Raw genomic sequence first — 17,500 nt, 5'->3', positions numbered from 1 at the left:
AAATTACTCGGGAATTGGTTTAAAACATAGATTACAATCGATTGCTTCAACAATGGTGCTCGAAGGTTTCCGTAGGGTCAACTAAAATGGACTTTAACCTTTCTGGTTGAAGTACGTGTAGCAAGTATTAGTTTAAGAAACATAAAGATGAGAAAGAAATCTTCACGAACAGTAGTAGGTTTGGATTTAGTGTCGGTTTTGTCAATCGAGTCAGTGTTGTGTGAAAACAGGTTTTTTTGCCTTCACAAATAAACGGACAGACGGGAATGGAGATGTCCCTTATTTTTCGCCTACGCATTGTGCATTTAAGTTCTTGCTGGTAACTCATACTTCAATCCAACGACTTTCTATGCCTCGTTTGACCAGTTGTAAACACATGATGCAACGAATCTTTCCACTCTTATAAACTTATAGACAAAGGCTTTAGTTTGTCAGCGTGTTACCCTATGTATGAGATTTTCACCCTGAGAAAGAGCAACCTGGACTTATCGTTTCTTCTGTAGTTAATTTCACTAAGAGACTCGTTTTTTTTAAAGACAGATCAACGGCAATACTAATTTCATGGCCAATGGATGACCAAAGACCTTCCATTTAAGGTGCCTAACGCTCGCTTTTTCAGCGGAAATGGTGGAAGATAATTCTCATATGTAACCTCAACAAACCACTCCCAAACAAAAAATAAATGCTCTATCAAGGCAGTGTTCTTTTGAGTAAAGATAGATTTAAATGACTGAAACATTCTTTTTGAAAATCTTTGATCCGAACTGGTTATATTTGTTGGTATATTTTTCTATTTACTTAACCATTGATCAAGGCAGAAGCGAATTTAGAACTGAAATATTTCCAATTAAACGATTGCACAAGCCGAACGAGTTTGGAAATTGAATTGCACGGTTATAGGGTATCACCAACGTGAAAGTTCGACCAGCATCGAAATAAATTCCGAAACGTTTGAACGCGACTTCTTTTCCATGCAACGCCATTGATCATTTACACTAGGCTTTTCGAGAGTTCTTGTTGTATTGCAAGATGAGTGTTGGATATAAACCAATTGGGCTAGTTGTTGGTAGAACTCTGATCCCCTTTAAGTAAAAAAAATGTTTTATGAAAAGTCGTATATTCGGATAAGTGAGAGCTGGATCTAAGCACCATAAGTTTCTAGCTTCTCATCACTTACCTATTCCTTGTTGAATGCCTTTCATGATAATTCTATAGGTGATGCACCACGCTGCCTAAACGTAATATTTAAAGAGAAATTGAGAACTTTACCGAGGATATGGTGGCAAGGTTTCATAAAGACTAATTGAGGTCTCTATCTGCAACTGAGTTATTAATTACCTGAGTGCATGTGCATATGTTTTATGCACAGAAATCGTAATAGGGCAAAGAACCTCTGTTCTCGCTGAGACAGCTCCAATGGAATTGGTTACATCGAGAATCGTCATCAAGAACTTCAAGTTAATGAAAACACCCACTGAGGTCTCTATCTGCCCACTGAGTTTTAAATTACCTGAGTGTATGCGTATATGTTTTATGCACAGAAATCGTAATTGGATAAAGTACTTCTGTTATCGCTGAGACAGCTCTAATGGAATTAATTATATCGAGAATTTTGGTCAAGTTGGAAATGACACCGACATGTTTTATGGGCCAACTTTTGTCTGAGGAGGCGCGAGTTCATAAAAATTGTACTAGTTAATATTCCATATACCGGATTGAAAAGTGGTAAACCATGATTCTTGTTGGATACGTTAGAGTCATTGCATAATACGTCAGAGGCCTAAAAGTAATATATTTCATTTTGTCAATTGCATGAAAAGCTATGAATATTACAATGGAATTAGATTCCTTCTATTACGGTACGTGATTTGAAATGGGAAGGAGCGATATCACCGTCACATCGATTTCAGTGGACCCCAATAAATCCTATAAACGGGGTAACTTTCTAAGAAACTGCGTTTGTTGGAGAGTATCGGAAGGTAATTTGGTGTCATCATCTAAGTTGATTACCTAGCAAATCCTGTTTGTCATCATCTCTCATAGAAACTTTAATGGCAGCACCACCCCAAGGTGGTTCTATAGTTTGAATTGCAAAAGTTTAATTATGATCCACCGTCTGACCGTTGGTTATTAAACGGCAAAAAAAAAGAAGATTGAAAATGCCATTAGGCGCAATAGTCGACTAATCGTAACAGTAAGTCGTAAAAAAAAAATGTTTTTGCGGCCTGTCTACGGTGTCTCATTTGGAAAGTTTCAAATCTTAGAATGTCATTTGTCTTGCCTTGTGGCCGATGCGGTTACGACACCGAGAACAAAGATATTTGGCTCTGGTCCCAAAGAGCCCAACTCCCCCTACGGGGAATTCTGTTCAGAGGATGAGTTGACAAACAGTTAATATTTTTAGAATTTATTTAATTTCAACCTTGTTCTGTCACATGCGACCATATTTTGCCAGTCGCCAGCCCAAACAACAAAATGTTTTGATTGCGCACGTGTTCTCCTCAAATGACGTAGCTGACTGTAATTTTATTCGGCGTAATGAAAACAAGACCACAGATTCGTTTACATCATTTAATTAACTCGTAAGAAAGTGCGATAAAAACAGTCATTCAAAACGCTATACATTCTGTAAATTACTTAAACAGCGTGTCTCCACGTATTCGCCATGAAGCAAATGCTGTAAGCTCTTTGATGATATCTTGGGTTTTAGAGAGATGTCCTCCGTCGATTTGTTTTGAAAGAAACCTTATGCCTTTTCCCTCAATTATTAATTAGCTTTGATATAGCGAGAGTGGATATCTTGTGACGATATGTCATGGCTTACTCAGATTCTTATGGAGCAGCGTATAAAATGAGTTTGACTTCATTTATTGTCAGACGGCCAAGCAGTCGCATCATCAATCACTCACTAACTCACCCACTCACCCACTCACCCGCTCACCCACTCACCCACTCACCCACTCACCCACTCATCCCCTCACTTACACATAAACATCACATTTGTGACCTTTTAGAGAAATTGGCCGGCGGATTTCTGTGCGTATTATAGGAAATACAATAATTACTCGTTAATATTATTTTTCTGATACGATACTGCTGCAAGCAAACGAGATATACCTGTCTTACACAGCATTTTGACCCAAAAAAATATTTGGTATATATTTTATTCACATTATTAGGATCCATTTCTCATTCAGAGCTGACGTTGACCTCAAATGCTACCTTTAGTTTTGAATGGATAAGTTTTTGGTTTTATTATTTTATCAGACGATAACATGTCGATGTCTTCTCAGTTCGGAAGTTTCGACAAGTTCATTATTAGCTGATGTTTAATCAAACATAGTCTGGAGACTTTGGATACAAAAACTACTGTATATTTACCCAATGGTGAAGTGGCTGAATTCTACTTCTGTTCTAAAAATAAATACAAATAAACCATCCAAAGTCAAAACAAAAAAAGAACAAGACAAAACAAAATAAAAATCATCTGTTTTTAAGCCACGTGAACTTAAACTACTCCTGACCAAAGACAAAATTTGTGGTATTTTATTGAAATCCATTATTTAGTGACATTAAAAAACTGTGAAGATTTCAGCTGACCGTTGAAAGGATCGTTTGGACTTTGGCCGAACGCGTGAAAAAATGCATCAGGATTATGTTAAAATGTTTGTTTTATCGCAATAGTTTCCAGGGGAGTCAGAGTATTATTGCTAATTCAGGCAGAAATATTTGCAGCGGATACCAGGTAAAGGAAAAAAAGAGGAATAGCCCGTTTCCTCAGCTGGCTTAAAGGTGTTAAGCCACTTAAGTTCCTAAGCAAAGATATTTATCGGATAAATATTTCGTTGAATTAGAAACATCGCGAAAGTAGGGAAAAATAGGTCTACTCTGTGAATAACTTGAAATTATCGCCAAATTACGTGGGCGGAGCTTTGAACATCACCATTAAGATACCTACGCTCGTTCATTTGTTTCATAATTTAGAAAATTAACATGATTTTTAGGAACCCTCTAAATCCCTACGATTTATATTTGATACTCTCAGGATGCTTGAAAGAACTTATTATTGAAAATTCTGCAAAAAAAATCTGACCGCAAGGCATTTATGCCATTGAAGTCCGCACTTGGACCGAGGAGGTCGCCGTGGCGTATTGTGTAATGATTACTGCAATGTAATTTGGATTGAGCTATTCAATATAATATTATCACGCAGAAAAATTGCTGACGTGTGTCTCTCTTTAACTTTGTTGGCGATGCACACAAAAAAATTTGGCATGTCATTAAAATAAATTTGTCATAAAGAGTTTAGCTAGTGGATAATTCGTTATTCACTTTGTCAATCAGTTGAGTATGATTTAATCTTTGGTTTATATTGAGAATACATTTTATGTATGAATTCGAATTCCGACGTTATTTAGTTTTAAGCCGACGGGGTGAGTTTCCGACTTGTGACAGCCTCGTCTAACTTCTTTAGGTGGACGTGCTTACTTTGTGTATTGACCTTGCTTTAGACCCACACGAAAGTTCATGTTTTGGCTGACGCAGTCAGAGGTTGATTCTGTTGAACGGTAGCATTATGATGAAATACTTTATTGTTCATTTCGGAAGTCTCGTGAAATTTGTTTGGTTTTGTGTTACAACAACAAAAATGTTCAATCTCTCAGGGTCAGCTGGCTGGCATGCTGACCCATATCTGTCAGTAATGACTATTAAAGCTCTTCCTTCATAGCTTACTTAGGAGAGTAGAGAGAAGAAAGAGGAAAGCCGACTAGCAGAATGTAGGCAGTTTGCAGAAGAGTAGAGTCAAACTTTTTTGGTTGAAGAAGTGAGAATCAAAGTGTAAGAGCCATAGAGATGAACAAAAGAGTTACACAGAATGAAATAAGCTTGAATGTTAATAGACTTGTGTACTAGATACAGAGAACCGAGTAGTCAAAGCGCCTATGACAATAATCCTTTCTTTTTTGCGTAAATATTTAGCTTATCATGGGCACAAACCAATTCCAATAGACAAAAACAATGAAAGAAACTTAAAACTCGGTCTTTTCGGGCCCTGAATTGCTCTTATTTTGTCTTAAGAGCGTCTCATGCACCGGTAACGAATTAGCGGGTGATGACGTGGAAAACTGTGAAAACTCTCAATTGACACATACAAATCTCTCACATCTCTCTTTTTGTATCAGTCAGAGTTAAAATACTCTTTAAATAATGTCCATAGCGATGCAGAGCTACATTCAACAAGCTCTACCAAAAGTTTTGATACTTCGTACTCAAGTAGTAGAGAAGAAATGGAAGCTGCGAGTACGGTTCAGCTCTACGAAGGAGAACCGCGCACATTAAACGAATATTTCGACGAAGACTGACAAAAGACGGTTTCTCGCCTACGGTGTTCAGGACAAAATTCCCATTACTAAATATTTAGTTTGTTGCGTTTGTGTTTTGTTTTCTTTGGCGATATCTATGTTAAGAATGGGTATCTTTGTTTGTTTCTGTTGCCATAATATTTTATTCCATCACACTATGCGCGGCAAAGGTTCCCCTCGGTCAGTAGTCTCGTTGCTGTAGAGAAACTCCTTTAGTAAACCAAAAGCTAACTTTTGACGAATGAATCAGCCGTATCACGAGACACAGTAATTTTTCACCGAGAAGTCATCGAGCAGTCTCACTGCAAGTTGATTCTTTCTTCAGAGATTGCAAAGGCAGAGGCTATCTTCGCGATTGTCGAGCCGGCCAAACCGAGCGGAAAACGAGTGATTTTATGGTCATCTGATTCAATTTAATCTCAAATGGGGATTTTAATAGAGAAAAAACTTGTTTAGTTTAAGTGCGGCCTTGCCATAAGACCCACTCTGCTCAAATAAAACTGACATCATTATTGTAAATGATTATTTTGTATGCGGCGACTTTCACAAAGCACTTGGATTCGCTCCCATCTAATTAAATAGATTTTAGTTTTTTTTATTTGTCTCGTTGCAGTGCTGTTATCGCAATGACCTTGTTATTGTTACTATTTTTAATTTGTTGAGGGCAGGGGGAATTGATAGCTCGTAGGATGGATTTTCGGAAATCTAGGTTAGAATAATACACGGCCCCTTGGAGCTTGTGTTTATGCCAGTATCCGCCAGAGGTTTTGCGCTGTTCACACGACAGGATATCGTTCAGGAAAGGGCTTGAACTTCACTACAAATGATGCATACTGTTATCAATTGGTAGGATTTTCATTGAATAAGAAAAGCGCAAATGTAGTCACATAGAAAGAGAAGGAGTACGAGTACATCTCAAGCGCGTGAAATAAACAACAACGAGAAGTGCACCATTCTTCGCTTGCGAAATGTCAGCTGAAAAGAATGTGGAACATTCGTGTTAGATGTGGGGACAGGCCACTTAATCAGCATTCTTTTAAGCTGAATTCTTTGGTTATCTTCCCCTGATTTAGCTAGTGCTATATTTTTGTAACAGACGTCTTCAAAGCTGGTGCGGAGCATGAGGCCGACGACATTGAATAGTAAAATCTCCTCAACGTCGACGATCGAGACGCGTTCATATGGCCATACAGCTACATCCTTTTGGAAGTATTGCATAGAAATAGCCGGCATATGTTTATTATTCTTGTAGCTAACATTATTTGGCGCTCCGGCCGCGCAATACCTTCGTCTTTTCTTCAAGATTTCTCCTTTCTCCACCATAGGTGCCGATGTGCGTTTACAGTTTCTACGTCACAGCTATGTAACATGATCATCTTGGCTGCGCGCTTTTTGGCCGCCAAATTGTAATTTCTACGCACAAAAAAATTGGTCAAGGAGAACTCGCTAGGCGCTAAGGTCGATTTTTTTCTAATTTTGAATACAGCTATCAAACAGAAAATGAAAAAAAAAAAAAAAAGATATGTATCCTAGGCACTTTAAAGAAAAAAGTGAAACAGTTAAATGTCTTGCTACCTTTCGCCGAGTGTGGTGTGCTCGTTAGCTGGCTCCTTTCTAACAATTTATTCTAATTGCGTTCTTATCGACACTTGTTTTTCCTCAAATATCATGCCAGAAATACATGTTTTATACGCGATACTTAAAAAGATCAATGCCATAATGCCACACTGCTTCAAATGATATCAGAGCAAACGAAGTAATCAACACATGTACACGGGACGAAATATCAAGAATCCGTAGACAGAAACGCGGAGAAAACATGTGAAACCGTTCCCAAAACACGACAGTTATCACGTGTTTACGCTGTCGGTTTGGTGACGTTTACTTGTTGCAGCGGAACCGTACCACTTTTTCACATGTTTCCGTCAGGTTTCAGTTGAAGCAAAGAGATGTTTCCGCAGGTGTAACTTCGTGTTACGTCTCCGGAAACACGCTTTTCTCTCGTTTCCGTTGACGTGATCAGACAAAATGTCGACGGAAATACTGAGTCTGAATAGTTCAGTAAAAACATGAGAAAAGTCTGTTTTCGAAAAGTAACCTAGAAGGGACGGAAACACTTGTGAGGGCTTAACTCTCATTTCTCTGATGAAATTTTTAGTCGATACTGCGACAAAGGCAGCAAGATCGAAAGACAACAACATCAAGCCGTGTTCAAACGCCGTTTAGCTATTCGTTTTTACTCACGGTTCACTATGTTCCTTCAACGAAATTTGTTTTTATTGCCTCCGCCTAAATTAAAACTTTCACGGAGTCCTCGTTAAAATTTACAGAAGGTGCTTAACACGTTTATATTTGGCAAAAACTATCAAATACAAATTGAAATCGCGAACAACCAACAATATATCTTGAATGCACATTCACTTCTCAAGCGGCTTTCGTCTATATAAGACGATAAATTTCTCGAAAATAAAGGAACCTCTTAATTAGTTGCCACAATTTTCTTGAAGCAAAAACATAGGAAATTTTCCTTCTCGGCGTAAGGTTGGGGAGACGTTGCCAAGAATTTTCGAGGTTCTTTTATTTTTACCGCGCAACGGAAAATAGAAGCTTAGAACAGCGGAAGCGGCTAGCAAAAGCGCACCTAAAATAGCGAATTTGATAAATTTAAGAAAAACAAAATATTTCCCGTTTTTTTGGCGCTGGAAGTGTCCTCTTCGGTTCCTCCAATCTACAGGCCTTCATTAAATTAAAATCTAGGATTTCTTCCTGTGCGAGGCCATTTACCTGAAATGAAAATGTTTCAATTTTCTATTGGTTTAAACGAAAACAAAAATCGATTTTCAACCAATCAGAAAGCACGTTGTGTGTATGTTATACATAAATTAAGTAAATAAACCCCTTCTGGAGGTTGGTATATTGCCTGATAATGTCCGCGGCTGGAAGATCCAAGACATGAAGGAAGTGGACATGATACTTTAACATGTTTGTCAAATCAAGCATAAGAATCTTCACTGTAAAAAATCAGAATGAAAAGCCGGTGGAGACTTGAAAATCCTTGAGCATCGGAGGAGATCTGCAACCTAGTGGGTCACCATGGCAACACAACCATTAAACTATTGATATAAGTAGGAAATTTTTTTATCATCATCTGAGTTGATAACAGAAATTGGCCACCATCAAATGCTGACAAGCGTTAGCCTTCCGTTAGAGCGAGTGATCTAAGGGCTTCCACTCGAAACGTCGGCTTTCAAACACTTAGCTATGGCCAATTGACGTTATCAACTCAATTGATAAGACTAAATTACCCTGTTATACTCTTCCACCGATGCAGCACCAAAGTTTCTTCAGAAACTTTACCCCCTTTAATGATATCAAGACTAAATGACGTTATAATAGTGTTAATTTCTTCACAAGATTAAACTTACGTATCTAAAGTTATTATTTTCTGTAATCTAATATTAAAAGATCATATCACTACACTAAAATTGGGAAGCTTTAAAAAATACTCACGAGAGGAAAAAACTTTAAGAATAAGCACAAACAAGCATAAACTCCATACTGTAGCCTTTAAAGTTCTATCATATAATTAAATCCTTCTGAATCAACTTCGAAGTCATGTAAAACACATTTTATGATGTCTTCAAAAAATCAACAATCCAGCCACTAATTTGCTAAATACGTTTTTCTTTTATGGTCAATCACAAATGGATTGAGTCTGTGATTTCGTCATCTTCCAAATCTGCATATGATAACAATTTGATCCTCTGGAACTAACAGAAAAAAAGAAAACGTCGTGAAAACTATTTCTTAATGTTTCAAAACAGCATCAATTTAGCAGATGCAAGTTTCATTGTTTTAACGCCACACACATAAATTGTAAACACTTCAGAAAACTGAATTTAAGAACATTTTGGCTTAATCCCGGTAACAAGAGAACTAATTTTTAAATTGCAGCATTTTCAAACCTTGTCTCATAAAATTAATACCTAAACAATTTGTGGTACGTAATCCGTGTCGACCTCACTTAGCTGACTCATATTGAATGAACTGGCAGTACTAAAAACATGCGCTACCAAAAGATGTTTTTTAATTGATTAATTTATTTGGACGTTCTGTTCGCCTTTCTCAGAAAACTTTATGTTTTACCAAAGACCTGAAATTCAAAGCAGCTGAAACTCGTTTGTTCAGCGAAATGGCCGAAAGAGAATCCTCAAATCTGACGGCTCCAAACTACTTCCAAAAACACTGTGATCATGCTTCGTCGTTCCCATTGCAAAACGACGCAAACATTTCAGGGCCGTAACCATGTTCATGTGCTGGGGAGTAACATAAAGGCAAGGACTGATCTTTTTAAGTACAAAAATGTCCAGACTGGAAAGGATTATAACATTCTTTCCTAAATTATAGACCAGGTGGAGTTATTTTCGGTACGAAGGACGATGATAATAAAGAATGAACTTTTCGGGTGTACTTGCTGTTTGTAAACTTAAGTGTTGTTAACCAATGGGTTAACAGCTGGTATGGATTTTAAATTCAAAAGCTCTAGCATTGAATGACATAAAAAAGTAAGTATTAGATCCAAGCACTGCATAAAAGTTTCTTTAAGATGCCTAGTTGTACATCAAACAGCTTTCTGTTACATACCTATACCCAGTCGAATGCCTTTCATTGTAATTCTTCCGGTTTCATATGATGTGTTATTCCCAAAAAGTATTCTTTTGATGACGATTTAGAAGAAAATCGAGAACTCTACAGAAAATGAGGTGCAAGGGTTTTTTTTTTTATCATTTTTTTAATTTTTAATTTTTTTTTCAAATTTTCCAAGACTGATACCGCTACGCATATGTTTTTCAAGACTGGCACCGCTACGCATGTTTTTAAGCTCCGATGCCTTACATATTTGCAAGTGGTTGTAGGCAAGTGTTTCTGTTATTGCCAGAGACAGCACCAATAGTTTTAATTTTACCGTCAAGAGGCTCTCATTGAAATGCTGTTTTTTTTGGTTGTGTTAAGAATGGACCCACACGCAGTTGAAATCGCGCAAAATATATTTTAGGGTTTATCTTTCCTAACTAAACATTAGCGGTGAAAACTGACGATTTGTTAGAGCATAAAATTCCCTCGCACTTCCGTGGCAGTGGAAGACGACGTTCTTAACTGGATAAAAAAAAATGTCTGGAGCTGACCGTTGGTAAAAGAAGTGCAAATTCGTGAGTTCTTGTAAAGGTAGAATTCGTAATGGATTTTGACTTTAACCATGGGATTTTCGATAATATATAGGTTTAGCCAAGCCTTAGGGCGGAGCTCTTGCTAGTTTATTTTCCAGCCATTCACTATAATATAAACTGTAATAAAACTTTTCAGTACTAGCTATACAAGAGTTTCTTCGAGAGGATTTAGGAACCAGTCCGGGGGTTGGGAAGGGAAGGGATGGGAAGGGAAGAAATTACGAGGTCTGGAACTTGGGGACGATGTTCTTATAACTTGCGAAGCGATCAACACGCATGCTAGTCAGCGGTATCTTCAAGCAGCTTAGGACCTTCGTTGATGTTTCTTTCTTTTTGAGAACATTTTCGAAGATAGGGAATGTTTTCTTCTTCAGATGAAATGCATGATGTCAGCACCAGCTGACACCATGCATTTGCTCAATGTCCGAAGCCACAGAGGTTGGAAAATTGCTGGAAAATAAAGCGAATAATGTCTGTCCTAAAACTGAGCCCTGTGGGACTCCAACTTGAACTGACTGGGTCCCAGATTCGGCGCCGTTGACCGTAACTTTCTAATCAGGAGAGAGTGCTGAACACAATAAAAGGCTTTCTTGAAGTCTAGTGGCTTTTCCCTTATCGAGCTCTTTTCTCCATAGCTCAGTGTTAGTAGTAACTCAGCAGAATGCCCACTGTCTGTCCCAGGCAAAGTCGTTAGGAGTGAAAACATGATCAACTGATGTGTCATTCACAAGTTCTTCAAGTATCTTGCTTGGCATTCTCTAAGGTGAGACTGGTCTGTAGTTGGCGATATCTGTGTCATCGTTCTTTTTGTGTATTGGCGTAATCCTTGCTACTTTCCATTGCGAAAACACAGCTTCAAGATCAATACTGTGATGGTATAAGCACTCTTAATAACTTGAGATGAATATCGTCCGGCACAGCAGACTTTTTCACTTGCGATGGGTTAATCTTCCTAGATACCGCTTCTCTGTTTAAGACAACCTGGGACAATAGTGGTACCTCTTTGTTCTCCAAAGTTATAGGTTGCAGGTGCGTTGATGTTGGCAGTAAGTTATTTAGCTTGCTCTCTGCATTGGAGGATATATTGATCGAGTTCGCTTTTTCTTTATCTGTTAAAGCCAGAGTTTCATCCTCTTCTTTTATAGGTCCAGTGTTTTTTTCTGGTTTTTGGATTTGTTGCTTTAGTTATCAAATTCCAAAAGGCGTTGGTGTTCTTAACCTCACTGAACAAGTCAGAAAAGTAAGATGCTTTTGCTTGATGCATAGATCGAGTAACGTCATTCCGCAGTCTTTTGTACTCCAACCACTTACTAGGACGCTCAGAGGCTACGGGTAATTTGAAAAGCTTGAATCTTCTGTTCATCTTCTTGGCGTATTTCATTCGTTATCCACGGTGGTACCTGGCTTTTGATCTTCACTTCCTTCCAAGGAGCGCGTTTATCGCAGATATCATTAAACAGAGGCTACCAGGCCCACAGAACATCATCCATATCCTCAAAACATTCGGTGGCATGAAATGGCGCGTTAACGAGGTCAGATTTGAAACTCTCTACGTCAAAGTTCTTATAATTCCGTATTTTGATGACTCGTGGAGGTGGCCTTTTGTGTCTTAGACGTCAAGTGGCATAAATTTAATCATGGTCAGAAATACCAAGTGGTAATACTCCCGTGGAGCTTACCAAATTCCTGCGGATTGTGACAATGAGATCGATCAGTGTAGATGAATCAATTGTAGTTCTCAACGGCTTAGTAATGATGTTTTCCATATTGAGATTATCAAAAATGGTTTGCAGCTTTGTACTATATTCTGTATCCCTGGAGTCATTAAATTACTAGATTACTGGACGAGTCATCCTATAACCCGACATCACACAAAGCCACAACTATTAGGACTCTTACGCGACGAGCGTAAGTAGTATGCAACACGACAGACAGCTTATCCGACGAGAAAAAGTATCTTGACCGTATTTTTTCAAAGAACAACTACAACGAAGACTTCATCCAACGTAACACTCACCTAACTACTTCTACTACAGAAACTAACAACAACGTAACTCTTACGACTACGGCAACTATACCATACATCTCGCGCATCCGACAACCATTCAATATCCGCGTCGCTCACAAACCTATTACCACACTACGTCAGTTACTGGCTAACGTCAAAGACAAAGACCAACCGAAGAACAGACAGGGAGCAATGTATAAGATCAATTGTTCCGACTGCCACACCTCCTTCATCGGTGAGACTGGCAGAGACTTCACAACTAGACTGATTGCGAACAAACGAGCGACGAGGAAAGGCGATGTCAACAATCAAATTGCTGAACATCACCGACTCATGAACCACACTATTGACTGGAAAATGCACGCAATGCCTGACCTACAGCACCAACTACTTTCAAGGACTGACCCAGGAAAGCTGGTTTACCAACTTGGAACAGACTCCCCCCAACAGGTGTAAACCACTAACGGCATCATACAAACGACTCGTTCATGACATTAACATTATAAACGAACCGAACAGTGCAATGATAGCCGTGATAACCCCTTTACCGGCGTTTTACTCTCAATATCTCGATAGAAATTCTCCTTACTGGCTGCCATTCAATCATTATGGTGTTATTTTGGGGAATTTTGTATTGGATCTTGCTATAAATAATTCCCTTATTGATATTTCCCGATATTCTCAAAACTCGACTGCTTGATATTGTGTTGATGATGTGAGAAGAAATTCTGCCTTGAAGCGACTTGAAGGTGGCAGTAACCCGTTTACATAATGGATCAGAAATTCAACGACTTTATTCTGGAAGCATTTCAACCCGCAAAGGCGATCCGACCGATAGGCGAAATCCAATAAACATGATAAAACAAAGTGTGTCTGCGCATTTTTAAACAAAATTATTGGCTTTGTTTTTTATGGATTTTAAAGTGAGAGGGAAACGAATAAGAAACCTTGCCTCAGTGTCGCGGATTTTTCCTTCTCAGACTGAGTCGCCAACTATTTTGAAGATTCCGAACATGTGACGGTTTGAGTAAAAATTTATGACGAATTTTCCAAGTTCGGTATTTGCTATTTTTGCCACTCCGTGACTTTGAGAGAGAAATCTAAGACTTTTCCATCGTTCATTTTGATCAATTTGCAGTTTCATCAGATTTTAGAACAGTGCACAGACAATAAAGTGTTAAAGTACGTACGTTTCCTTGCCATACCGTGACTGAAATCAAATTTTAATTCTTCTTTATGCAGGGTTTCACTGACAATTCGTAAGAGATTACAAATAGCGTTTTCAGTTCGTATCTATCCTAGTTTGGGACACATATGTTTTTTCTTTTGTTATGTTTTGTTTTGGTTAGCTTTTTTGTATCATCAAGATATACGAAATAAAGTACTTGTGAAGTTGTTTACCAATTTGTGATAAAATCAGGTTCCCAACCTACACCTCAATACCTTACAGTCTTAAATGCTTGTCAATCGTGCGTAAGAAGCTTCACTGGCTAGTATGGAAATGGATAACCATTGTAGGCTTGGAAATCCTCGAGTATAGTAGGTTTGCGACCTATTGGGTTACCATTGCGATACCATCGCATAGCTATTGACGTAAATGCATAAATAATGAACAGCAGTCTTTATTTCTCCACACGTTAAAACTCACATATCCTAAATTACATATTTTGATATAACCTTAAATCGCTTTATTGATAGCTCTAAGAAGAAAACGCTTTCAAAATCATCAGAAAAAGCAAAAACTTTAAAAATAAGTATAAGTATTAAATTGTATGAGCTCCAGCTAGTAGCTGGAACGTTTCATTGGTATAAATCTCTCTGAATTAATTTCGATGTGATAAAAATATTCTTTTCTTAAATCGCATTTGATCAACTATATGTGGTTAAGTCTATGATTTCGTCATTTCTTCTAATATGTATGTTATCTGTATATTCTAAGCATTTTAAAATCTAGAATTAAAAGGCGTTGAAAAAAAAATGCACGTTTTATTTCTTGTCATGCAAATTACTTCTTAACTTTTCAAAACAGTATCGATTTGGCCGGATAAATTCCTTTGTCAGATATTAGAAAACTGATTTCACAGATATTTCAGTTTAATTTCGACAGCAAGCGAACTATCTTTTATTTTTTTAATTATAGCGTTTTCAAATCAACACAAAATAGTACGTAAAAAAGGATCAACATCACCGTGCATACAAAGGCCACTCTATCATTAATTTGCCAATCACAATTGTTATAAAAGCGAATTTGACCTTTCAGAAGACGCAAAAGTCATTATTTATATGAACACTTTATCGTCAGAAAGTTTTAAAAAGAATCCACTGGTCTAATTTTCATTTCAGTTGATGTGGGAGCGCTGCCCTCGGGACTGTTTTGATCCAATTGATCCCAGTGGATATTGGCCCGGGTTTCATTTCGACAATGCGGATAAATTCCGTTGAGATTCGATGAAACATCACAATCACTACTGCTGCCATACCACCAGCCTCCGCCTCTTTTTAGAGTACAATTAGCAGGATCTCTATCCCAGGCACCAAACATGAAATCTTTGTGAGGTTTGAGTGAATCAAAAGAAACAGTTGCATCTGCTTAATAAAAAAAAAAAAAGAAAAAAGAAAAGAAAAGAAAATTCCATAATATTAGGATCAAGATGACACATTTGACACCTCAAACTCGATAGCTACTATAATTGAGATACAAAAATATCGGGCAAAATTATAAATAATAAAATTTTATGACTTTGCTAAAGCCGAGTTTCATGACTTTTCTATCTCAAGCAACTTCCAGAGCAAACTGACCACGGAGGAACGTGAACTCAACCAGGTACGACCAGAATTAACAGCAAAACACACTCGAGCGGGTATACGCTAGAAAAAACCATTATTTGCAGGTTACGTGAAGTTGGGGGAAGGAATTGAATTTAAAATCAGTTTTCCTTAGGATTCAAGTTGTCGCTAATTTGCATTTTCAATTTGCTAAATTTGAAGCGGACGAACATCAGATTAAGCAGCCTCTCTGAAGAAACCTTTTTAAAATGGTTTTTAGAAAAACAGCTTTTAAGCTTTGGTGTGAATGGGGCAGTAGACGTCGATAGTGAAGTAACACATAAGAATCGAACGATGAATGTTTAAAATGACGGTTTACTTACTTGTCATATTGCCAATGTACAGCCGGTAGTTAGCCGTCCCGTTCCCAATCCCAAACCATTCATACTCAGCGTGAACAGTTTGGCGCGCAGTTACCCCCAGATCTACTTGATGATTTTTCTAAAGCCGAGTTCAATGACTCTTCTATTTCAAGCAATCTCGAGAGAAAACTGACCACGGAGGAGCGTGGACTCAACTAGGTATAGGCAAGATGAACAGCAAAACACAGTCAAGCGGGTATACGCTAAAACAAACTATTATCTGCAGGTTACGTGAAGTTGGGGGAAGGGATTGAATTAAAAATCAGTTTTCATTAGGATTCAAGTTTTCACTGACTTGTATTTTCAATTTACTAACTTTGAAGCGGACAAACAACGGTTTAAGAAGCCTCTCAAAAGAAGCCAATAACCTAACCCTAAGCAAAACCCCTTAAGCTTTGGTATGAATGGGGCAGTAGACGTCGATAAGGAAGTAATACATAAAGATCGAACGATGAATGTGTAAAAAGACTGTTTACTTACTTGTCATATTGCCAATGTACAGCCGATAGTCAGCCGTCCCGTTCCCAATCCCAAACCATTCATACTCAGCGTGAACAGTTTGGCGCGCAGTTACCCCCAGATCTACTCGAAGCATGTTCTTTGTCTTGTTTTGTGTCAGACGGTTTATCTTGTCCAGTCCGAGCCAAAATTCACCGACCAAGTTACCGAAGCCATGCTTGTAGTCATTCCAGGTGCGATTAAAATCAACGGAGCCATCCATTCTCTTCTGGAAGACTGTCCATCCCCCACCGGAAGTAGTGTGGTCACAATAGACATTAAAGGCACCTGAGCCATCTGGATCGATTATGTAAACACCGCTAATCCTTTGACCGGAATGGTAGAGCTCAACACAGTTCTTTGCTGTTGATAAAATACAAGGTAATAACAGTTGATATTCGCTTGAAAAATAACGATAAAAATTGAAATGAATAAATGTTAATAAAGGTAATAAAACACATGAACGGAGAGAAATCGTGCTTACGTCTCGCCAGTGTTTTGTTCTCCGTGAGAATTTTAATGTCAAATCGAACTTGGGTGAGTTCCTTCATTATTTCTTCCAAACATGCGGCAGTGTTCTCTTGGCAATCTATTAGAAATGCCCGCGTTGATGGTAGAATTTGATAAGTCACATAAAGTGCCAGAAAAAGCAGAGCAGAACCTGAAGGAAAGAAACTTTCTTACATGGTGTGAATTCACTGCCTAGGGCTGATCCAGGACTAGTAAGGGGGTCGGAGTAACATATGCTGAAGAAATAAGGGTCTTGGAGGGGTGGATAGATAGCATGCTCTACCAGAAATTTTAAAATTTAGGTCACCCGAAAGGTTATTTTTAGCGTTTTAAGGGATAACTGTCAAAAACTGCACTTTCTTGAAAGTATATCATGGATGATAATAGACGAAGGCAAAAGATGATAGAAAAATTTAGATAAAGATGGTTTAAGGTGAATGACGGTAGATGAGGGTAGAATAAGGTAAGTGAACGTAAATTATGGTAGGTAAGAGTAGATGATGGTAGATAAAGGCAAATAAATGCAAAGAATCGTACCTTCAGGGAAATGAAATCAGATGAAAGTGCTTGAAGGTTAATTGCGATGATGGTCAAAACACAGTGACATCAATCATCAATTAATGCGATCGATTGGTAGATATACCGATCAGTTTTTGACGGCGGATATTTCCATCTCCAACATAAAGATATAACAAGTTCTCGTCT

At 38.1% G+C, this 17,500-nt stretch overlaps 2 protein-coding genes across 3 annotated transcripts in view; both read right to left on the bottom strand.

The window, feature by feature from the left end:
- The window catches only part of LOC113686202 (angiopoietin-related protein 7), a 10,430-nt gene extending 9,097 nt beyond the window's left edge, over nucleotides 1-1,333 (bottom strand). The window contains exon 1 of one of the 2 annotated variants that reach the window (XM_089188011.1): nucleotides 1,178-1,333. In XM_089188011.1, the coding sequence (XP_089044137.1) occupies nucleotides 1,178-1,202 (25 nt within the window). In that variant the 5' untranslated portion in view covers nucleotides 1,203-1,333. The remainder of the gene's footprint in view (nucleotides 1-1,177) is intronic. The other variant, XM_089188012.1, reaches the window with a different exon arrangement.
- Nucleotides 1,334-14,205: 12,872 nt separating this feature from the next.
- Nucleotides 14,206-17,500, bottom strand: part of LOC113686201 (angiopoietin-related protein 7) — a 19,239-nt gene continuing 15,944 nt past the window's right edge. The window contains exons 2-4 of the mRNA XM_089188015.1: nucleotides 16,770-16,946; nucleotides 16,268-16,648; nucleotides 14,206-15,188 (exon numbers count right to left, since the gene is read on the bottom strand). Coding sequence (XP_089044141.1) covers nucleotides 14,908-15,188; nucleotides 16,268-16,648; nucleotides 16,770-16,946 — 839 coding nt within the window. The 3' untranslated portion in view covers nucleotides 14,206-14,907. The remainder of the gene's footprint in view (nucleotides 15,189-16,267; nucleotides 16,649-16,769; nucleotides 16,947-17,500) is intronic.

Source organism: Pocillopora damicornis, chromosome 11, assembly GCF_964200805.1.
Source record: "Pocillopora damicornis chromosome 11, jaPocDami1.2, whole genome shotgun sequence".
NCBI classification, from domain to species: Eukaryota; Metazoa; Cnidaria; class Anthozoa; order Scleractinia; family Pocilloporidae; genus Pocillopora; species Pocillopora damicornis.
This window is presented reverse-complemented; position numbering and strand designations above follow the sequence as displayed.